The sequence below is a fragment of the Lolium perenne genome, chromosome 2, assembly GCF_019359855.2.
Source record: "Lolium perenne isolate Kyuss_39 chromosome 2, Kyuss_2.0, whole genome shotgun sequence".
Lineage (NCBI taxonomy): Eukaryota > Viridiplantae > Streptophyta > Magnoliopsida > Poales > Poaceae > Lolium > Lolium perenne.
This window is the reverse complement of record NC_067245.2, coordinates 81,977,657-82,000,155: the sequence shown is the minus strand read 5'-3', so window position 1 is coordinate 82,000,155 and position 22,499 is coordinate 81,977,657. Positions and strand designations below refer to the sequence as shown.

General features: G+C 45.4%; 1 protein-coding gene across 1 annotated transcript; it reads right to left on the bottom strand.

Moving 5' to 3' along the window:
- Positions 1 to 21,143: 21,143 nt before the first annotated feature.
- On the bottom strand, positions 21,144 to 22,294 carry LOC127333093 (uncharacterized). The gene is made up of 2 exons (XM_051359406.2): positions 21,818 to 22,294; positions 21,144 to 21,737 (listed from the first exon to the last, which is right to left on the bottom strand). Exons 1-2 carry the CDS (start codon positions 22,229 to 22,231, stop codon positions 21,378 to 21,380), a joined length of 774 nt encoding a protein of 257 aa, XP_051215366.1. The 5' UTR covers positions 22,232 to 22,294; the 3' UTR covers positions 21,144 to 21,377.
- Between the last annotated feature and the right edge of the window lie 205 nt (positions 22,295 to 22,499).

Here is a 22,499-nt window from a genome sequence, read left to right as displayed (position 1 = left end):
CCAGCCACACAAACCATCCCAGATTCCACCCGTGTTGGCCCCATCCGAGGCTGCCAAGTGCCAATTTCGTCACTAGTTTCGGCCACATAATGAGAAGTGCATGCCTAGGCCCCTTGATACCTTCGATCCAGAATACCGGATGTAGTATACATGTTTTTTTCTAGAAGACCTAAGTTTATATTGATCCTTCGGAAGTGATTGTTACGGTGATTTACTCAAGCAAGACCTTGTTAACTTTTGTAAGCACACAGTTAAACATCTTTATGTTGTTAACAAACACACACACTATCATTACGGGAGAAATACCCTTTCACAAGGGACGCGGTCCGTCAAGGGACAACAATCGAGAGGCCGGCCATGAGCAACTCTGGCGGGACTACTTTCACCGGACTGATCCCTTGTTGAGGGTACCATGTTTTCGGCGGTGTTTTCGGATGTTAATAAAACTTCTTCTGAGGATTGTGCACAGAGTGAGGTGCTATGATGACTAGTTCAATTTGAAAAAGGATGCCACATGTAAACTTTGTTTTACTTCTTTTCAGAAATGCACTACAACTATTAGGATGCTCACGTACGGAGGATCTGGTGACCTAGTGGATGAGTACATTCGCATGAGCGAGTTCACGACAATGTATAGGTTGTGCAAAGCAGTGGTTCAAGTTTTTGCAGAGGTATACTTGAGGCAACTAAATGCTTCTAACACTGCCTGGCGATTGTCAATCAATGAGTCTTGAGAATTCCCTGATATGCTTGGAAGCATAGATTGCATGCATAGGGAATGAAAGAATATTCCATTCGCCTGGCAGGGGAAATACCATGACCATGCGGAAGGGTGCACATTAGTTCTTGAGGCGGCTACTTCTCAAGATCTCTGGATTTGACACTCTTTGTTGTATGGAACAAGATACTTATAGGAAGTATGTAGAGCGGACATTTGGTGCGTTGCAATCTTGTTGGGTATTGTTTGGCACCCTGCTACAAGATTGAGCAAGGAGACATTATGGGAGGTCATGACTGTTTGTGTGATCATGCACAACACGATTGTTGAGGAGGAACAAGATAACAACGTGTATGACCAAGGTTAGGAATTTCAAGGTGAGTTGGTTGACACCAAACCCGGACTGCTGCAAGACTTGGTAGATTTTCTCCATATGCATCATGAACTGCGAGACAACTCAACTCACAGCGGACTCCAGAATGATTTGGTCCAACGAGTAGGTGGAATCATATTGGAAATCAGTAGTCCTTAATCTATTTGAATTCCAATGTTTGTAATAAACTAGCATATTACCCGGGTGTTGCTACGGAAGCGGCAATATCGACACTCATTGTGCAACGATGAGCGAGGCTTCAATGTTGTGGTCCACGGTGATCTCGTATGCGTCGACCATGCTGATGGTGACCTCATGCACTCTGTGCATCTATATCTTAATGAAAAGATATTGTGAAAATATGTTGCGCAACTACCAATTTTTGCATTACTATTTCAAAAATACAAAACTTTTTTACAATATTTGTTTAGAATAATTTACAAACTAGCATTACTCCATCTGTCCTATAAAACTAAATTTAGACAAAGATAAGACAAATTTTGTTAGACAAGGGAGTATTTGCGATACGCGGGTGAGAGATTGTTGTAAATCACGGGACGGTGTAGATCAACCTTGGTGGCCAAACCAACGGTTGGCTGTCTGAGCAACCGATCTTCCCAACGGCTAGCACACGTGAAACAAATAAACAAGACAAGGACTCTGATACGGGCTGATACGTCTCCGACGTATCGATAATTTCTTATGTTCCATGCCACATTATTGATGTTATCTACATGTTTTATGCATACTTTATGTCATATTCTTGCATTTTCTGGAACTAACCTATTAACAAGATGCCGAAGTGCCAGTTGCTGTTTTCTGCTGTTTTTGGTTTCAGAAATCCTAGTAAGGAAATATTCTCGGAATTGGACGAAATCAAAGCCCAGGGGTCTATTTTTCCACGAAGCTTCCAGAAGTCCGAAGGAGAGACGAAGAGGGGCCACGAGGGGGCCACACCCTAGGGCGGCGCGGCCCCCCCCTTGGCCGCGCGGCCCTATGGTGTGGGGCCCCCGTGCCGCCTCTTGACCTGCCCTTCCGCCTACAAATAGCCTCCGTGACGAAACCCCCAGTACCGAGAGCCACGATACGGAAAACCTTCCAGAGACGCCGCCAACGCCGATCCCATCTCGGGGGATCCAGGAGATCGCCTCCGGCACCCTGCCGGAGAGGGGAATCATCTCCCGGAGGACTCTACGCCGCCATGGTCGCCTCCGGTGTGATGTGTGAGTAGTCTACCCCTGGACTATGGGTCCATAGCAGTAGCTAGATGGTTGTCTTCTCCCCATTGTGCTATCATTGTCGGATCTTGTGAGCTGCCTAACATGATCAAGATCATCTATCTGTAATTCTATATGTTGCGTTTGTTGGGATCCGATGAATAGAGAATACTTGTTATGTTGATTATCAAAGTTATATCTACGTGTTATTTATGATCTTGCATGCTTTCCGTTACTAGTAGATGCTCTGGCCAAGTAGATGCTTGTAACTCCAAGAGGGAGTACTTATGCTCGATAGTGGGTTCATGCACGCATTGACACAGGGACAAAGTGAGAAAGTTCTAAGGTTGTGTTGTGCTGTTGCCACTAGGGATAAAACATTGATGCTATGTCTAAGGATGTAGTTGTTGATTACATTACGCACCATACTTAATGCAATTATCTGTTGCTTTGCAACTTAATACTGGAGGGGGTTCGGATGATAACCTGAAGGTGGACTTTTTAGGCATAGATGCAGTTGGATGGCGGTCTATGTACTTTGTCGTAATGCCCAATTAAATCACTATACTCATCATGATATGTATGTGCATTGTCATGCTCTCTTTATTTGTCAATTGCCCAACTGTAATTTGTTCACCCAACATGCTGTTTGTCTTATGGGAGAGACACCTCTAGTGAACTGTGGACCCCGGTCCAATTCTCTTTCTTGAAATACAATCTCTTGCAATACTTGTTCTCTTGTTTTCTGCAAACAATCATCTTCCACACAATACGGTTAATCCTTTGTTACAGCAAGCCGGTGAGATTGACAACCTCACTGTTTTGTTGGGGCAAAGTACTTTGGTTGTGTTGTGCAGGTTCCACGTTGGCGCCGGAATCCCTGGTGTTGCGCCGCAGTACATCCCGCCGCCATCAACCTTCAACGTGCTTCTTGGCTCCTCCTGGTTCGATAAACCTTGGTTTCTTTCTGAGGGAAAACTTGCTGCTGTGCGCATCATACCTTCCTCTTGGGGTTCCCAACGAACGTGTGAGTTACACGCCATCAAGCTCTTTTTCTGGCGCCGTTGCCGGGGAGATCAAGACACGCTGCAAGGGGAGTCTCCACTTCTCAATCTCTTTACTTTGTTTTTGTCTTGCTTAGTTTTATTTACTACTTTGTTTGCTGCACTAAATCAAAATACAAAAAAATTAGTTGCTAGTTTTACTTTATTTGCTATCTTGTTTGCTATATCAAAAACACAAAAAAATTAGTTTACTTGCATTTACTTTATCTAGTTTGCTTTATTTATTGTCTTGCACTCTATATAAAAAACACAAAAAAAATTAGTTACTTTTGTTACCATGTCTAGCTCTGAACCTGTTACTTCTTCGCCTGAAGAATTAGTCTTCACTTTTAAACAAGGGGATGAGGAGAGTTTTAAGGATGCTTGGTCTAGAATTTTTACTTCTTATCGTAAAACTGAACCTCAAATGACTCTAAGTTTGCTCCTTAGTAATTTTTATTTTGGTCTTATGGTTCGCTATAGATATGCTTTGGATACTTTAGTGGGAGGAGATTTCCTTCATTGCAATGGGGATCAAGCTTTTAATGCCATAAAGAAGTTGGTTGCATCACATGATTCAGCTAATAACTTTGATTCAGTCCTCACTAGCATATATAGTAGATTAAATAATCTCGAGATAAGTACATCTCGCTTGAATGATAACTATTGCCACGTTCGTAATCGTCTTGAACAAGTTTTAGTGAACTCTAAACTCTCATTGTGGGATCCTGCTGTTAAAATTGTTATCGGTGATCGAACTCTCCATGCCTATTGTGATATTATGTATGAATTTTGCCTTATGCCTGAAAGTATTTATAAATCTTTGAAACTTTGGGGAGTTGATGAAGGAGGAGAAGAAATAACTCTCATTGATAACTCTACTATAGTTCCTAAAGGAATAGCCGCAGGTGTGCATACAACCATTCTTGGAAGGACAATATCCATTGATTATCTTGTTATTGAAACAGGAAAAATCACACTCGGAAGATCCCTGCTGAAACTATTGGGAGCAGTCATTGATGTGGGAGAAGGCACTCTGAAATTCACCTCTATACCGGGGGGAAATCATATATTTCCTAAACCAAAGGGAAAGAAAAACAATAAGAAAGGTAAGGGTAAAGCCCAAGGTAAGGTTGACACACCACCTCTTGATAATACTTGATACACACTTTCTGCGCCTAGCTGAAAGGCGTTAAAGAAAAGCGCTTATGGGAGACAACCCATGTTTTTACCTACGGTACTTTGTTTTTATTTTGTGTCTTGGAAGTTGTTTACTACTGTAGCAACCTCTGCTTATCTTAGTTTTGTGTTTTGTTGTGCCAAGTTAAGCCGTTGATAGAAAAGTAAGTACTAGATTTGGATTACTGCACAGTTCCAGATTTCTTTGCTGTCACGAATCTGGGTCCACCTCCCTGTAGGTAGCTCAGAAAATTAAGCCAATTTACGTGCATGATCCTCAGATATGTACGCAACTTTCATTCAATTTGAGCATTTTCATCTGAGCAAGTCTGGTGCCATTTTAAAATTCGTCTTTACGAACTGTTCTGTTTTGACAGATTCTGCCTTTTATTTCGCATTGCCTCTTTTGCTATGTTGGATGAATTTCTTTGATCCACTAATGTCCAGTAGCATTATGCAATGTCCAGAAGTGTTAAGAATGATTGTGTCACCTCTGAATATGTCAATTTATATTGTGCACTAACCCTCTAATGAGTTGTTTCGAGTTTGGTGTGGAGGAAGTTTTCAAGGATCAAGAGAGGAGTATGATGCAACATGATCAAGGAGAGTGAAAGCTCTAAGCTTGGGGATGCCCCGGTGGTTCACCCCTGCATATATCAAGAAGACTCAAGCGTCTAAGCTTGGGGATGCCCAAGGCATCCCCTTCTTCATCGACAACATTATCAGGTTCCTCCCCTGAAACTATATTTTTATTCCATCACATCTTATGTGCTTTTTCTTGGAGCGTCGGTTTGTTTTTGTTTTTTTGATTTGTTTGAATAAAATGGATCCTAGCATTCACTTTATGGGAGAGAGACACGCTCCGCTGTAGCATATGGACAAGTATGTCCTTGGTTTCTACTCATAGTATTCATGGCGAAGTTTCTCCTTCGTTAAATTGTTATATGGTTGGAATTGGAAAATGATACATGTAGTAATTGCTATTAATGTCTTGGGTAATGTGATACTTGGCAATTGTTGTGCTCATGATTAAGCTCTTGCATCATATGCTTTGCACCCATTAATGAAGAAATACATAGAGCATGCTAAAATTTGGTTTGCATATTTGGTTTCTCTAAGGTCCAGATAATTTCTAGTATTGAGTTTGAACAACAAGGAAGATGGTGTAGAGTCTTATAATGTTTTCAATATGTCTTTTATGTGAGTTTTGCTGCACCGGTTCATCCTTGTGTTTGTTTCAAATAGCCTTGCTAGCCTAAACCTTGTATCGAGAGGGAATACTTCTCATGCATCCAAAATACTTGAGCCAACCACTATGCCATTTGTGTCCACCATACCTACCTATACTACATGGTATTTTCCGCCATTCCAAAGTAAATTGCTTGAGTGCTACCTTTAAAATTCCATCATTCACCTTTGCAATATATAGCTCATGGGACAAATAGCTTAAAAACTATTGTGGTATTGAATATGTAATTATGCACTTTATCTCTTATTAAGTTGCTTGTTGTGCGATAACCATGTTCACTGGGGACGCCATCAACTTTTCATTGTTGAATTTCATGTGAGTTGCTATGCATGTCCGTCTTGTCTGAAGTAAGAGAGATCTACCACCATATGGTTAAGCATGCATATGTTAGAGAAGAACATTGGGTCGCTAACTAAAGCCATGATCCATGGTGGAAGTTTCAGTTTTGGACAACAATCCTCAAATCTCAAATGAGAAAATTATTAACTGTTGTTACATGCTTATGCATAAAAGAGGAGTCCATTATCTGTTGTCTATGTTGTCCCGGTATGGATGTCTAAGTTGAAGAATAATCAATAGCAAGAAATCCAATGCGAGCTTTCTCCTTAGACCTTTGTACAGGCGGCATAGAGGTACCCCTTTGTGACACTTGGTAAAAACAATGCATTGTGATGATCCGGTAGTCCAAGCTAATTAGGACAAGGTGCGGGCACTATTAGTACACTATGCATGAGGCTTGCAACTTATAAGATATAATTTACATGATGCATATGCTTTATTACTACCGTTGACAAAATTGTTTCATGTTTTCAAAATCAAAGCTCTAGCACAAATATAGCAATCGATGCTTTTCCTCTATGGAGGACCATTCTTTTACTTTCAATGTTGAGTCAGTTCACCTATTTCTCTTCACCTCAAGAAGCAAACACTTGTGTGAACTGTGCATTGATTCCTACATACTTGCTTATTGCACTTATTATATTACTCTATGTTGACAATATCCATGAGATATACATATTACAAGTTGAAAGCAACCGCTGAAACTTAATCTTCTTTTGTGTTGCTTCAATGCCTTTACTTTGAATTATTGCTTTATGAGTTAACTCTTATGCAAGACTTATTGATGCTTGTCTTGAAGTGCTATTCATGAAAAGTCTTTGCTTTATGATTCACTTGTTTACTCATGTCATATACATTGTTTTGACGCTGCATTCACTACATATGCTTTACAAATAGTATGATCAAGATTATGATGGCATGTCACTCCAGAAATTATCTGTGTTATCGTTTTACCTGCTCGGGACGAGCAGAACTAAGCTTGGGGATGCTGATACGTCTCCGACGTATCGATAATTTCTTATGTTCCATGCCACATTATTGATGTTATCTACATGTTTTATGCACACTTTATGTCATATTCGTGCATTTTCTGGAACTAACCTATTAACAAGATGCCGAAGTGCCAATTCTTTGTTTTCTGCTGTTTTTGGTTTCAGAAATCCTAGTAAGGAAATATTCTCGGAATTGGACGAAATCAAAGCCCAGGGGCCTATTTTTCCACGAAGCTTCCAGAAGTCCGAAGGAGAGACGAAGAGGGGCCACGAGGGGGCCACACCCTAGGGCGGCACGGCCCCCCCCTTGGCCGCGCGGCCCTATGGTGTGGGGCCCCCGTGCCGCCTCTTGACCTGCCCTTCCGCCTACAAATAGCCTCCGTGACGAAACCCCCAGTACCGAGAGCCACGATACGGAAAACCTTCCAGAGACGCCGCCAACGCCGATCCCATCTCGGGGATCCGGAGATCGCCTCCGGCACCTGCCGGAGAGGGGAATCATCTCCGGAGGACTCTACGCCGCCATGGTCGCCTCCGGTGTGATGTGTGAGTAGTCTACCCCTGGACTATGGGTCCATAGCGGTAGCTAGATGGTTGTCTTCACCCCATTGTGCTATCATTGTCGGATCTTGTGAGCTGCCTAACATGATCAAGATCATCTATCCGTAATTCTATATGTTGCGTTTGTTGGGATCCGATGAATAGATAATACTTTGTATGTTGATTATCAAAGTTATATCTACGTGTTAATTATGATCTTGAAAGCTTTCAGATACTAGTACATTCTAAGGCCAAGTAGATGCTTGTAACTCCAAGAGGGAGTACTTATGCTCGATAGTGGGTTCATGCCTGCATTGACACACAGGACGATGTGAGAAAGTTCTAAGGTTGTGTTGTGCTGTTGCCACTAGGGATAAAACATTGATGCTATGTCTAAGGATGTAGTTGTTGATTACATTACGCACCATACTTAATGCAATTGTCTGTTGCTTTGCAACTTAATACTGGAGGGGGTTCGGATGATAACCTGAAGGTGGACTTTTTAGGCATAGATGCAGTTGGATGGCGGTCTATGTACTTTGTCGTAATGCCCAATTAAATCTCACTATACTCATCATGATATGTATGTGCATTGTCATGCTCTCTTTATTTATCAATTGCCCAACTGTAATTTGTTCACCCAACATGCTGTTTGTCTTATGGGAGAGACACCTCTAGTGAACTGTGGACCCCGGTCCAATTCTCTTTACTGAAATACAATCTACTGCAATACTTGTTCTACTGTTTTCTGCAAACAATCATCTTCCACACAATACGGTTAATCCTTTGTTACAGCAAGCCGGTGAGATTGACAACCTCACTGTTTCGTTGGGGCAAAGTACTTTGGTTGTGTTGTGCAGGTTCCACGTTGGCGCCGGAATCCCTGGTGTTGCGCCGCACTACATCCCGCCGCCATCAACCTTCAACGTGCTTCTTGGCTCCTCCTGGTTCGATAAACCTTGGTTTCTTTCTGAGGGAAAACTTGCTGCTGTGCGCATCATACCTTCCTCTTGGGGTTCCCAACGAACGTGTGAGTTACACGCCATCACGGGCATGGAGGCCTATGTGGAGCCCAGATTCAGGACTCCACCAGCTTAATTATCTTAGTTTATGTAATGGTAATATGTGGGCCAATTAGGGATTTTTAATAAATTGAGTCAGTCTTGGTTTGGGCCTGTCCAACCCAAGTTAGGGAAGCCCACTAGGACTGGCTGGCCACCCCCTCATATAAGGGGGGGACGGTTAGGGTTTTAGGGACAGACAAGTTTAGACTAAAGTTTAGGGTTTACCCCATTGTGTGTGTTCACGTGTATCATCCCTCCGGGGTACGACATTGCCGTTTATCTATTATATCCGATGCGAAGGTTCTTGTGTTCATCAAGGATTGTCTAGCTCAAGGTTTGAGGCGTATCGTTCATCGATCCGTTGCTTGCTGGATTCGTTCCCTCTTCTCCAGGCTGCGTTCATCGCGTTGTTGGGAGGATTTACTACCCCAGGTTCTCGTTGTGAAAGATCGGGCAACACCTAGGAGGATCCGCTGGGATTCCCCCCCTTATCATGTGGTATCAGTTTTCTGGGTTGCTCACAGCGAGGTTTTGTTGATCGATCACATCTAGATCGGTTTGCATCGGAGAAGGTTGGCTCTAGATTGGAGGAGATTGGCTCTCGGCCGAAGGAGTTTGAGTTGGAGGAAGTTTGGAGCTGTTTGGGCGAAGTTTTCCATCGTCTCGGGAAGTTTTTGCTGCCAGAATCGCGAATTTTCGAGTTAGGAATCGGGGTAGAAGATGGCTTTTCGGACCCCATCCGGAGCACGGTCCGGTCAACCGGCCCTACAACCGGCCTGGCCGGCCCAGGTCCTGGTCGAACCGGCCCTACCATCGGCCGGCCCGGCCAAAACCGGCCCTCCAACCGGTGCCAACCAGATTGATGTCCAGGGGGCTTTGCGCGTCCGTCCTGTCGGCCGCCCGGTCAGGCCGGCCGCTGGACCGGAGCAACCGGTCAAACCGGCTGCTTGGCCGGAGCAACCGGTCACCAGCCCGGTCCAACCGGCTGCTGGGCCGGATCGGCCTGTTTTCAGTTCTGCGCACTCAGCACTTCAGCAGTCTTCCGCGAACGTTTCGTTTTCCGGCGATGTTCTGGGCATTCGGTGTTCTCGTGGCACGAAGTCCAGTGCTGTTTTTAATGATTATCTTGACATCATGAAGGGAGTAGAGCGTCAGGCATACAACCTTCGTTGGTATCTACACCGTCTTGCGACAGTTGAGGAGTATCATGATTGGGAAAGGAACATGGAACTAGGTTTCACACGATGTCGCATATACAATAGGAAGTTTGATGGGTCTCATGCTTTTGTTCTTGCTCAACGGCGTGTGGACGAGGAGTTAGACCATTATTGGTGTGCTGCGGTTGACAGAGGTGAATTTGCTTGTACTTGGGAGAACTACAAAACTTTTCTTCGTGATGGTTTCGTGTTACCGTATATGGAGGAGAGTGAGCAGCCGTCCAGAGTTGTACATGCAATAGAGGAAGTGGACAAGTGCATCGTTCCTATTCAGGAGGTTGGTCCACTACCAACAGTCACTAAGGGAGAGGTGATATCTTCAGAGGAGAGGAAACCTGGCTCTGATACCAAGGGCACTACTGTGACTGTTGAGGAGGATGTACCATTAAGCGGGCTGAATATGCAACTCAAGAAGGTACAATATGGTGTTTGCAAGACAGTTGACAAGGGTCAGCGATGGAGTTTGTTTCAGACTCAGTGCATTATAAAGGGCAAGGCTTGCAAGTTGATGATTGATGGTGGTAGCTGTACTAATGGCATTAGCAAGGCGATGGTGGTAGCATTGTGGTTGTCTACATGGCGCCTTCCTGAACCTAAACGTCTTGAGTGGTTGAATAGCTGTGGTATGCTGAAGATTACTCACAAGGTGCGTGTGCCATTTACAGTTGATGATTATGTTGATGAGATAGAGTGTGATGTGTTGCCATTGGAGGTGTGTGGATTGCTACTTGGGCGTCCTTGGCAGTATGATCGCAATGTGACACGTGCTGGGAGAGCAAATACATATTCTTTTATGCATGGTGGCAAACAGCGGACTTTGAAGCCTATGGGTGATTGATGACGCGTAAAGCACACGCTCGTTGGGAACCCCAAGTGGAAGGTGTGATGCGTACAGCAGCAAGTTTCCCTCAGTAAGAAACCAAGGTTTATCGAACCGGTAGGAGTCAAGAAGCACGTTGAAGGTTGATGGCGGCGGGATGTAGTGCGGCGCAACACCAGGGATTCCGGCGCCAACGTGGAACCTGCACAACACAACCAAAGTACTTTGCCCCAACGAAACAGTGAGGTTGTCAATCTCACCGGCTTGCTGTAACAAAGGATTAACCGTATTGTGTGGAAGATGATTGTTTGCAGAAAATAGTAGAACAAGTATTGCAGTAGATTGTATTTCAGTAAAGAGAATTGGACCGGGGTCCACAGTTCACTAGAGGTGTCTCTCCCATAAGATAAACAGCATGTTGGGTGAATAAATTACAGTTGGGCAATTGACAAATAAAGAGAGCATGACCATGCACATACATATCATGATGAGTATAGTGAGATTTAATTGGGCATTACGACAAAGTACATAGACCGCCATCCAACTGCATCTATGCCTAAAAAGTCCACCTTCAGGTTATCATCCGAACCCCCTCCAGTATTAAGTTGCAAAGCAACAGACAATTGCATTAAGTATGGTGCGTAATGTAATCAACAACTACATCCTTAGACATAGCATCAATGTTTTATCCCTAGTGGCAACAGCACAACACAACCTTAGAACTTTTTGTCACTGTCCCAGGTGTCAATGCAGGCATGAACCCACTATCGAGCATAAATACTCCCTCTTGGAGTTACAAGCATCTACTTGGCCAGAGCATCTACTAGTAACGGAAAGCATGCAAGATCATAAACAACACGTAGATATAACTTTGATAATCAACATAACAAGTATTCTCTATTCATCGGATCCCAACAAACGCAACATATAGAATTACAGATAGATGATCTTGATCATGTTAGGCAGCTCACAAGATCCGACAATGATAGCACAATGGGGAGAAGACAACCATCTAGCTACTGCTATGGACCCATAGTCCAGGGGTAGACTACTCACACATCACTCCGGAGGCGACCATGGCGGCGTAGAGTCCTCCGGGAGATGATTCCCCTCTCCGGCAGGGTGCCGGAGGCGATCTCCTGGATCCCCGAGATGGGATCGGCGTTGGCGGCGTCTCTGGAAGGTTTTCCGTATCGTGGCTCTCGGTACTGGGGGTTTCGTCACGGAGGCTTTAAGTAGGCGGAAGGGCAAGTCAGGAGGGGGCACAGGGGCCCCACACCATAGGCCGGCGCGGCCAGGGGGTGGGCCGCGCCACCCTAGGGTTTGGGCACCCTGTGGCCCCACTTCGTTTCGTCTTCGGACTTCTGGAAGCTTCGTGGAAAAATAGGCCCCTGGGCGTTGATTTCGTCCAATTCCGAGAATATTTCCTTACTAGGATTTCTGAGACCAAAAACAGCAGAAAACGACAGCGGCACTTCGGCATCTTGTTAATAGGTTAGTTCCAGAAAATGCACGAATATGACATAAAGTGTGCATAAAACATGTAGATAACATCAATAATGTGGCATGGAACATAAGAAATTATCGATACGTTGGAGACGTATCAGCATCCCCAAGCTTAGTTCTGCTCGTCCCGAGCAGGTAAAACGATAACACAGATAATTTCTGGAGTGACATGCCATCATAATCTTGATCATACTATTTGTAAAGCATATGTAGTGAATGCAGCGATCAAAACAATGTATATGACATGAGTAAACAAGTGAATCATAAAGCAAAGACTTTTCATGAATAGCAATTCAAGACAAGCATCAATAAGTCTTGCATAAGAGTTAACTCATAAAGCAATAATTCAAAGTAAAGGCATTGAAGCAACACAAAAGAAGATTAAGTTTCAGCGGTTGCTTTCAACTTGTAACATGTATATCTCATGGATATTGTCAACATAGAGTAATATAATAAGTGCAATAAGCAAGTATGTAGGAATCAATGCACAGTTCACACAAGTGTTTGCTTCTTGAGGTGGAGAGAAATAGGTGAACTGACTCAACATTGAAAGTAAAAGAATTGTCCTCCATAGAGGAAAAGCATCGATTGCTATATTTGTGCTAGAGCTTTGATTTTGAAAACATGAAACAATTTTGTCAACGGTAGTAATAAAGCATATGCATCATGTAAATTATATCTTATAAGTTGCAAGCCTCATGCATAGTGTACTAATAGTGCCCGCACCTTGTCCTAATTAGCTTGGACTACCGGATCATCACAATGCACATGTTTTTACCAAGTGTCACAAAGGGGTACCTCTATGCCGCTTTGTACAAAGGTCTAAGGAGAAAGCTCGCATTGGATTTCTCGCTATTGATTATTCTTCAACTTAGACATCCATACCGGGACAACATAGACAACAGATAATGGACTCCTCTTTTATGCATAAGCATGTAACAACAATTAATAATTTTCTCATTTGAGATTTGAGGATATATGTCCAAAACTGAAACTTCCACCATGGATCATGGCTTTAGTTAGCGGCCCAATGTTCTTCTCTAACAATATGCATGCTTAACCATAAGGTGGTAGATCGCTCTTACTTCAGACAAGACGAACATGCATAGCAACTCACATGAAATTCAACAATGAATAGTTGATGGCGTCCCCAGTGAACATGGTTATCGCACAACAAGCAACTTAATAAGAGATAAAGTGCATAATTACATATTCAATACCACAATAGTTTTTAAGCTATTTGTCCCATGAGCTATATATTGCAAAGGTGAATGATGGAATTTTAAAGGTAGCACTCAAGCAATTTACTTTGGAATGGCGGAAAATACCATGTAGTAGGTAGGTATGGTGGACACAAATGGCATAGTGGTTGGCTCAAGTATTTTGGATGCATGAGAAGTATTCCCTCTCGATACAAGGTTTAGGCTAGCAAGGCTTATTTGAAACAAACACAAGGATGAACCGGTGCAGCAAAACTCACATAAAAGACATATTGAAAACATTATAAGACTCTACACCGTCTTCCTTGTTGTTCAAACTCAATACTAGAAATTATCTAGACCTTAGAGAAACCAAATATGCAAACCAAATTTTAGCATGCTCTATGTATTTCTTCATTAATGGGTGCAAAGCATATGATGCAAGAGCTTAATCATGAGCACAACAATTGCCAAGTATCACATTACCCAAGACATTTATAGCAATTACTACATGTATCATTTTCCAATTCCAACCATATAACAATTTAACGAAGGAGAAACTTCGCCATGAATACTATGAGTAGAAACCAAGGACATACTTGTCCATATGCTACAGCGGAGCGTGTCTCTCTCTCCCATAAAGTGAATGCTAGGATCCATTTTATTCAAACAAAACAAAAAACAAAAACAAACCGACGCTCCAAGAAAAAGCACATAAGATGTGATGGAATAAAAATATAGTTTCAGGGGAGGAACCTGATAATGTTGTCGATGAAGAAGGGGATGCCTTGGGCATCCCCAAGCTTAGACGCTTGAGTCTTCTTAATATATGCAGGGGTGAACCACCGGGGCATCCCCAAGCTTAGAGCTTTCACTCTCCTTGATCATGTTGCATCATACTCCTCTCTTGATCCTTGAAAACTTCCTCCACACCAAACTCGAAACAACTCATTAGAGGGTTAGTGCACAATAAAAATTAACATATTCAGAGGTGACACAATCATTCTTAACACTTCTGGACATTGCATAATGCTACTGGACATTAGTGGATCAAAGAAATTCATCCAACATAGCAAAAGAGGCAAATGCGAAATAAAAGGCAGAATCTGTCAAAACAGAACAGTTCGTATTGACGAATTTTAAAATGGCACCAGACTTGCCCAAATGAAAATGCTCAAATTGAATGAAAGTTGCGTACATATCTGAGGATCATGCACGTAAATTGGCTTAATTTTCTGAGCTACCTACAGGGAGGTGGACCCAGATTCGTGACAGCAAAGAAATCTGGAACTGCGCAGTAATCCAAATCTAGTACTTACTTTTCTATCAACGGCTTTACTTGGCACAACAAAACACAAAACTAAGATAAGGAGAGGTTGCTACAGTAGTAAACAACTTCCAAGACACAAAATAAAAACAAAGTACTGTAGGTAAAAACATGGGTTGTCTCCCATAAGCGCTTTTCTTTAACGCCTTTCAGCTAGGCGCAGAAAGTGTGTATCAAGTATTATCAAAGGGTGGTGCATTCTCAGCGGGGTGCGGAGTTTTCTCAACTAGGCATAGTATATTAGATACATAAGTTTTAGCATCTCCCTTTTCATTAGTCTTAGGTGTGCTACTCTCATCAAACAAATTTTCAGGAACAAGCCAAGCATAGTTATTTTCTAGTGCATCATTCATAGCTAAGAGTTTACATGGTATTGGTGCTTTGATCTCCCCACCATCATCAATATTATTAGTGTATCTTATTCTATCCATGTCCATCTTTTCAAGGAGACTAACAAAATTAGTATGAGAACCAAGCATATTAAATTTAGCAAAAACCTTTCTAGCTTCTCTTGCTAGACCACCAAATTCTCTAAGAAGGGTTTCTAAAACAAAATCTTTCTTTTCCCCTTCTTCCATATCACCAAGTGTGAGAAACATGTGTTGGATTATAGGATTAAGATTAACAAATTTAGTCTCCAACAGGCGAACTAAATGCGCGGCAGCAATTTCATAAGTAGGCGCAAGGTCTACCAAGTGTCTATCTTCAAAATTTTCAATGGTACTAACATGATTGAAAAATTCTTCTATATTATTTCTCCCAACTATAGACCCACGTCCTACCGGTATGTCTTTTGTGGTAAAATTAAAAGGAAACATGATGAAATAAGAAAAGTAAATGCAAGTAAACTAATTTTTTTTTGTGTTTTTGATATAGCAAACAAGATAGCAAATAAAGTAAAACTAGCAACTAATTTTTTTGTATTTTGATTTAGTGCAGCAAGCAAAGTAGTAAATAAAACTAAGCAAGACAAAAACAAAGTAAAGAGATTGAGAAGTGGAGACTCCCCTTGCAGCGTGTCTTGATCTCCCCGGCAACGGCGCCAGAAATTTAGCTTGATGACGCGTAAAGCACACGCTCGTTGGGAACCCCAAGTGGAAGGTGTGATGCGTACAGCAGCAAGTTTCCCTCAGTAAGAAACCAAGGTTTATCGAACCGGTAGGAGTCAAGAAGCACGTTGAAGGTTGATGGCGGCGGGATGTAGTGCGGCGCAACACCAGGGATTCCGGCGCCAACGTGAAACCTGCACAACACAACCAAAGTACTTTGCCCCAACGAAACAGTGAGGTTGTCAATCTCACCGGCTTGCTGTAACAAAGGATTAACCGTATTGTGTGGAAGATGATTGTTTGCGGAAAACAGTAGAACAAGTATTGGAGTAGATTGTATTTCAGTAAAGAGAATTGGACCGGGGTCCACAGTTCACTAGAGGTGTCTCTCCCATAAGATAAACAGCATGTTGGGTGAACAAATTACAGTTGGGCAATTGACAAATAAAGAGAGCATGACCATGCACATACATATCATGATGAGTATAGTGAGATTTAATTGGGCATTACGACAAAGTACATAGACCGCCATCCAACTGCATCTATGCCTAAAAAGTCCACCTTCAGGTTATCATCCGAACCCCCTCCAGTATTAAGTTGCAAAGCAACAGACAATTGCATTAAGTATGGTGCGTAATGTAATCAACAACTACATCCTTAGACATAGCATCAATGTTTTATCCCTAGTGGCAACAGCACAACACAACCTTAGAACTTTCTGTCACATCGTCCCGGTGTCAATGCGAGGCATGAACCCACTATCGAGCATAAATACTCCCTCTTGGAGTTACAAGCATCTACTTGGCCAGAGCATCTACTAGTAACGGAAAGCATGCAAGATCATAAACAACACGTAGATATAACTTTGATAATCAACATAACAAGTATTCTCTATTCATCGGATCCCAACAAACGCAACATATAGAATTACAGATAGATGATCTTGATCATGTTAGGCAGCTCACAAGATCCGACAATGATAGCACAATGGGGAGAAGACAACCATCTAGCTACTGCTATGGACCCATAGTCCAGGGGTAGACTACTCACACATCACTCCGGAGGCGACCATGGCGGCGTAGAGTCCTCCGGGAGATGATTCCCCTCTCCGGCAGGGTGCCGGAGGCGATCTCCTGGATCCCCCGAGATGGGATCGGCGTTGGCGGCGTCTCTGGAAGGTTTTCCGTATCGTGGCTCTCGGTACTGGGGGTTTCATCACAGAGGCTTTAAGTAGGCGGAAGGGCAAGTCAGGAGGGGGCACAGGGGCCCCACACCATAGGCCGGCGCGGCCAGGGGGTGGGCCGCACCGCCCTAGGGTTTGGGCACCCTGTGGCACCACTTCGTTTCGTCTTCGGACTTCTGGAAGCTTCGTGGAAAAATAGGCCCCTGGGCGTTGATTTCGTCCAATTCCGAGAATATTTCCTTACTAGGATTTCTGAAACCAAAAACAGCAGAAAACACAAGAATCGGCACTTCGGCATCTTGTTAATAGGTTAGTTCTAGAAAATGCACGAATATGACATAAAGTGTGCATAAAACATGTAGATAACATCAATAATGTGGCATGGAACATAAGAAATTATCGATACGTTAGAGACGTATCAGTGATGACCATATAAAGTCCGATGTGGAGTTAGTGCTGCGTAAGGAGAAGTTGCACAAAGTGCAGCAAGAGGTGCATGATGTTCCGAGCATTGATGTTGGTGATGTTTCAGCCATGCATGTAGATGACAAGCCAGTTCTTGTTGATGACAAGCCGGATGAAGCTACACTTGTTGTTGATGTGGATGTTGCAGCATGTGCTACAGTTCCAGTTTGTGTTGATACTAGTATGCAGACTGATGATGTTTGTGCTGATGGTGTTTCAGTACATATGGCGCAGATGCGCGTGGGAGGAGTGGGAGGCGAGCGCGTCCGTGGAGACAGTGGGCAGCGGCACTACCATGCTAGGGGTAATGCAGTCCAGTTTTCCGCGACACCGCGGATGCATCGAGGCAATGATGGACGTGTGAGACATCTATGTGGCCCAGGAATTACACATCTTGTGCAGGGTCATGTGCAGCGACACAGGGGTCCATCAAAACCTCGCAAGAAGAAGGTATTGGCGCCGAAGTCCATACTCATGTGGAGAAGAAAGGAGGCGCCAAGTGCTGTATCAAGTCAAGCAGGCCGCGAGGGAGGATGTGGTGTGGAAGGAAAGCAAGACTTGGGGACGGTGAGGACGTGTCATGTTCATATCACGTCACCTTTTCCAGAAGACCCTCACGCGTTGGGGACAACGCTTCTTGAAGGGGGAGGATGATACGGGCATGGAGACCTATGTGGAGCCCAGATTCAGGACTCCAGCATCTTAATTATCTTAGTTTATGTAATGGTCATATGTGGGAAATTAGGGATTTTTAATAAATTGAGTCAGTCTTGGTTTGGGCCTGTCCAAGCCAAGTTAGGGAGGCCCACTAGGGATGGCCGGCCACCCCCTCATATAAGGGTGGGACGGTTAGGGTTTTAGGGACAGACAAGTTTAGACTAAAGTTTAGGGTTTACCCCATTGCGTGTGTTCACGTGTATCATCCCTCCGGGGGTACGGCGTTGCCGTTTATCTATTATATTCGCTGCGAAGGTTCTTGTGTTCATCAAGGATTGTCTAGCTCAAGGTTTGAGGCGTATCGTTCATCGATCCGTTGCTTGCTGGATTCGTTCCCTCTTCTCCAGGCTGTGTTCATCGCGTTGTTGGGAGGATTTACTACCCCAGGTTCTCGCTGTGAAAGATCGGGTAACACCTAGGAGGATCCGCTGGGATTCCCCTTATCAGACTCTATTTCTGCTGATGTATCCACAAATAAAAAGACAAGGAATCCATTTATTTACGCAATAGAGATTTTGAAGAGAAGGCTTTTTCCCCCTAGAAATGTCTTTTTTGTTTTCTTATTACTAGCAAAAGTGCCCGTGCGTTGCATCGGGAGAAAAAAAAACTCAAATGCTCAGCATATCCTATCTACGCATCTCCTCAAGCTCACGTCTATATTTACATAGGAACCAGTGGGAGCCAGAAAAAGTGCTCGATACGATCGATCTACAGTTGTTTTCGTGCACGGGAAGCCTAAACCGGCCGGCGGGTGTTGGGTAATTTTTTTTGAATGAAAACGTATACAAAGCAGACCAGAACGCATTACTACGGACCAAACCACGAAAAAACTCCCTACAGGGGACACCACTGGCGGAGCTTTCTTAGGGCGGAACTGGGCCATGGCCCGCCCAGCCCAGGTGAGAAAAAATGTATACCTATGCGTCTCCGTGTAAAGCCCACTAAAGCACTAATTAACTTGGCCCGGTAAAGAGAACCAACCTCTAGTTGGATGGTTAGGAGGGAAGTGGCATCCCCAGCCCACCAGAGTTCAAATCACAGATTTGACATTTTGATGTCTTATAAAGGCGAAATATTCTTCAGTGGAAGATGACGTTCCCATCGACAGCGAGACGCCTTGGGTGACTTCGTCAATCTCAAGAACCGTCGGATCAGTTCTTCAACGCAGTCTCTTGGAGGTGCTCATACGGGTAGGGTGTGCGTGTGTGCATTCATAGGGGTGAGTGTGTGCGCGTATGTATGAGCGTCTTTGATTGTACTGTGTTCCGAAAAAAAACTTGGCCCGGTAAAAAAGAGGTTCATCTGTTTCCGATATATTAGTTGTTGTCGCATCCGTTTTCTCCGCCATTCTTCTTGAGCGCTGGGCCGCTAGCTAGGGCAACTGCCGGCCTGCCATGAGCCGGTGAGTGAGAGGCAGCAGGTGGACTGCCGAAGAGACTTGATCTGACAACCGTACAAGAGGAAGTAGCGCATGTGGGCGCCTGCCACCTAGGCCCCATCATAGATCTGCAATTCCGAGCCAAACAACAGACGCAGGCCGGCAAGCGGCCAGAAAACTTGCAGCGGTGATTGGGAGACCTAGTCTCATCTCCTCAAGTCCTCTATTTTCTAAAAAAAAACTCTGGTGAGCTCGGCAGCTGCTCCAATTCTTCCAATGCGCATGACACAAGTGATAGGTTAGTCACTTTCCCAAAATCACTTCCTAGCAATATCATTTTTTTTAGAAACACAGTAAAAACGCATAAGCTCACATACACAGTGCAACTTGATCTGTACCAATACCAAATTCCCTAGGCTGTAGCAACTAAATTATCTGTTAACAATTTGGTAGCACAAATAATTAATGTGTTTTTGTTTACAAATTGCAATTTAGGTGGGCAAGGATAATCAGAGAAGAATAGATTCAATTTTGGAGCAATTCTTTGTGCTCTATTTTAGTTGGCCCGCCAGGGGACGCCATGAGACGAGGGGACTAACAGTTGATTTTCGACTCAAATTCTCTCATGCTGGTATCTCAAGCTGCAAGAATCGACTCGTGTAAGTAGTCTTTTCAAGTGGCTCACAAATAACAATGTGGCCGCCTGCTAGAGATGGGTTGCTTGACGGATGGACAGTGAACAAAGGAAACAAAGTAAAGCAAACTGTTGAGATCAACCGGGGATGGTTCCATGAAATAAAATAAGTGAATGGCCTAAAATACAAATAGCCGATAGGATACAATTTTCCATCTCTCTCCCGTGGGTTTCATCCCCAAATGCATCCCGATAGGATAAGATGCCCTGACCGCGCGCAGGCGCCGTCGCCTGGAGCATGGCGCTGCAAGCCGGCACCGCCCCTTGTCCTCCCTTACGCCTCTAGCCTCTACATCTCGCTGTCCCCTGCTCCTTGCACCACCTCCGGCAATAGTCGTCGCTGCTTGGCGCCTGCCCAAACTCGCAGCTGCTAGCGCCGCTCCACCAAGCGGCCGTCGCCGGAAACCATCGCCCCAACCGCCGCCTCGACAAAAATCGGGCAGCCGCCCGATGGCCAGCGCCGCTTATTGTTGCAGCCAAGCTCCAGCCCGCCTGCCCATCATCCACTGCTCTGCCCTGCTCCCCTGCCCATCATCCTTCGGTAGGGAAGCGGTGGTGTGTAGGATACCATGCTCGGTGCGGCAGGCCAGGGCTTGGTTGCGGCGTTCGGTCCAAGGCAGGCGGCAATGGCGCGTGGGCGGAGCAGGGGATCTCTGGTCATGTGGCGGCGGCCACTGAACCTCTGACCCTATGGATTGATCGAACCGTTTTTCACCTACCGGTGGCAGATGTTGTAATTTGGCCGAAAACCAAGGGCACTAAAAAAACGGACGACGGAAACCCTTTTTGCTTTATTATTAGGTATAGATTACGCTGTTCTGGTGTTCATGTTATTGTTACCTGACTGGTGTCGGATGTGTAGGGACAAAAAAAAAAAAACAGAAAGAGCCTCCATTTCTCATCGTGCAGAAATCAGATTATACATGCAATTCCTGAACAATTCTCCCCCCTCCTGATGTGTCCACCATTCCATGCATCTCCCAGCCATCCAATAATCTCATACGTACTCAACAACACAGCACGCGAATCAAACTCCACAAAGAATAGTGGCAGGCACATGCCAGTTCGCAACCCCCCTGGTCGGCAAGTTGGCGCGCGAGCACCCCGATCAGACTTTGTCGGGCAGGTCCAAGTGCTGGACGCCGAGCACCTGCAGCGCGGCGTTCTGGACGAAGACGACGACGCCGCACTTGGTGGGGCGGAAGCCGTCCCAGAGCGGGAACTGGACGGACCCGGAGACGGTCTTCTTGGCGGAGGCGCCGTCGCGCACGGCGGCCAGCTTCTCGAGCCGGCGCACCACGTGGTCGTTGAGCAGCGCCTTGCCCTTGTTCTCGCCGCGGCCGCAGTCGGTGAACACGCCGCTCTCGTACAGCGCCACCATCACGCTCCCGCCGCCGTCCACGCGGGCGCGGAGCGGGCCCGTGAAGGACGCCTGCAGCGTCGTCGGGTTCGGCCGCTGGAATGTCACCTGCATAACACGGTTGGGACTTGCTCGCGGGAGCGTACCGGGTGGCACATCGGAGCAGAACACGATGGATCGAGACGTACCTTGAATGCCGGCGAGGGGTACTTGGGCGCGTCGCGGACGGCCTGCGCGAGCTTGTCGTGCTCGGTGCCGACGCAGTCGGCGCGGCCCTGCACGACGACCTGCGGCGTGAAGAGCGTGTCGAGGCGGAGCGCCTCCACGTAGGCCTTCTGCCGCACCGTCCAGGCGCTGGAGGCGAAGGGGTCCTTCCAGCCGCGGTAGTCCCAGTAGTCGACGTGGAACCCGAGCACCACCACGCCGCCGGCCGAGTCCTGCGCCAGCCGCGCCGCCACGGCGTCTGCGTCGGGAGACGCGGCGCAACCCTGCGAGGAGAAGAGCTCCACCAGCACCGGGCCCGGGGCCAGCTCCTCCGCCGGGTCCGGCGCCGAGGCCGTCGCGCTGCCCCTGCCGAAGCACGCCAGGAAGCGCGGCGCCATGGATCGCTAGCTAGCTACGTACGTGCGAGCCTCCTTCGAGCTAGTAGTGATCGAAGAGGAGGAGAGGAGACGTTAACAAGCACGCGTGGTGGCAAAGGGAAGCGACTGGCTACCGAGCCGATGGAGGTGCATGTTTGAAGGTAAGTAGAGTGGTGGTTGGGCACTTGGGTGGCTGGAATGGAGGAACGTGGCGGTGGCGACGGCAACCGGATACCAGCCTGGGGACAGCACGCAACCTCCCCCCTCCGGCGATCTGTGTCGGCCATCG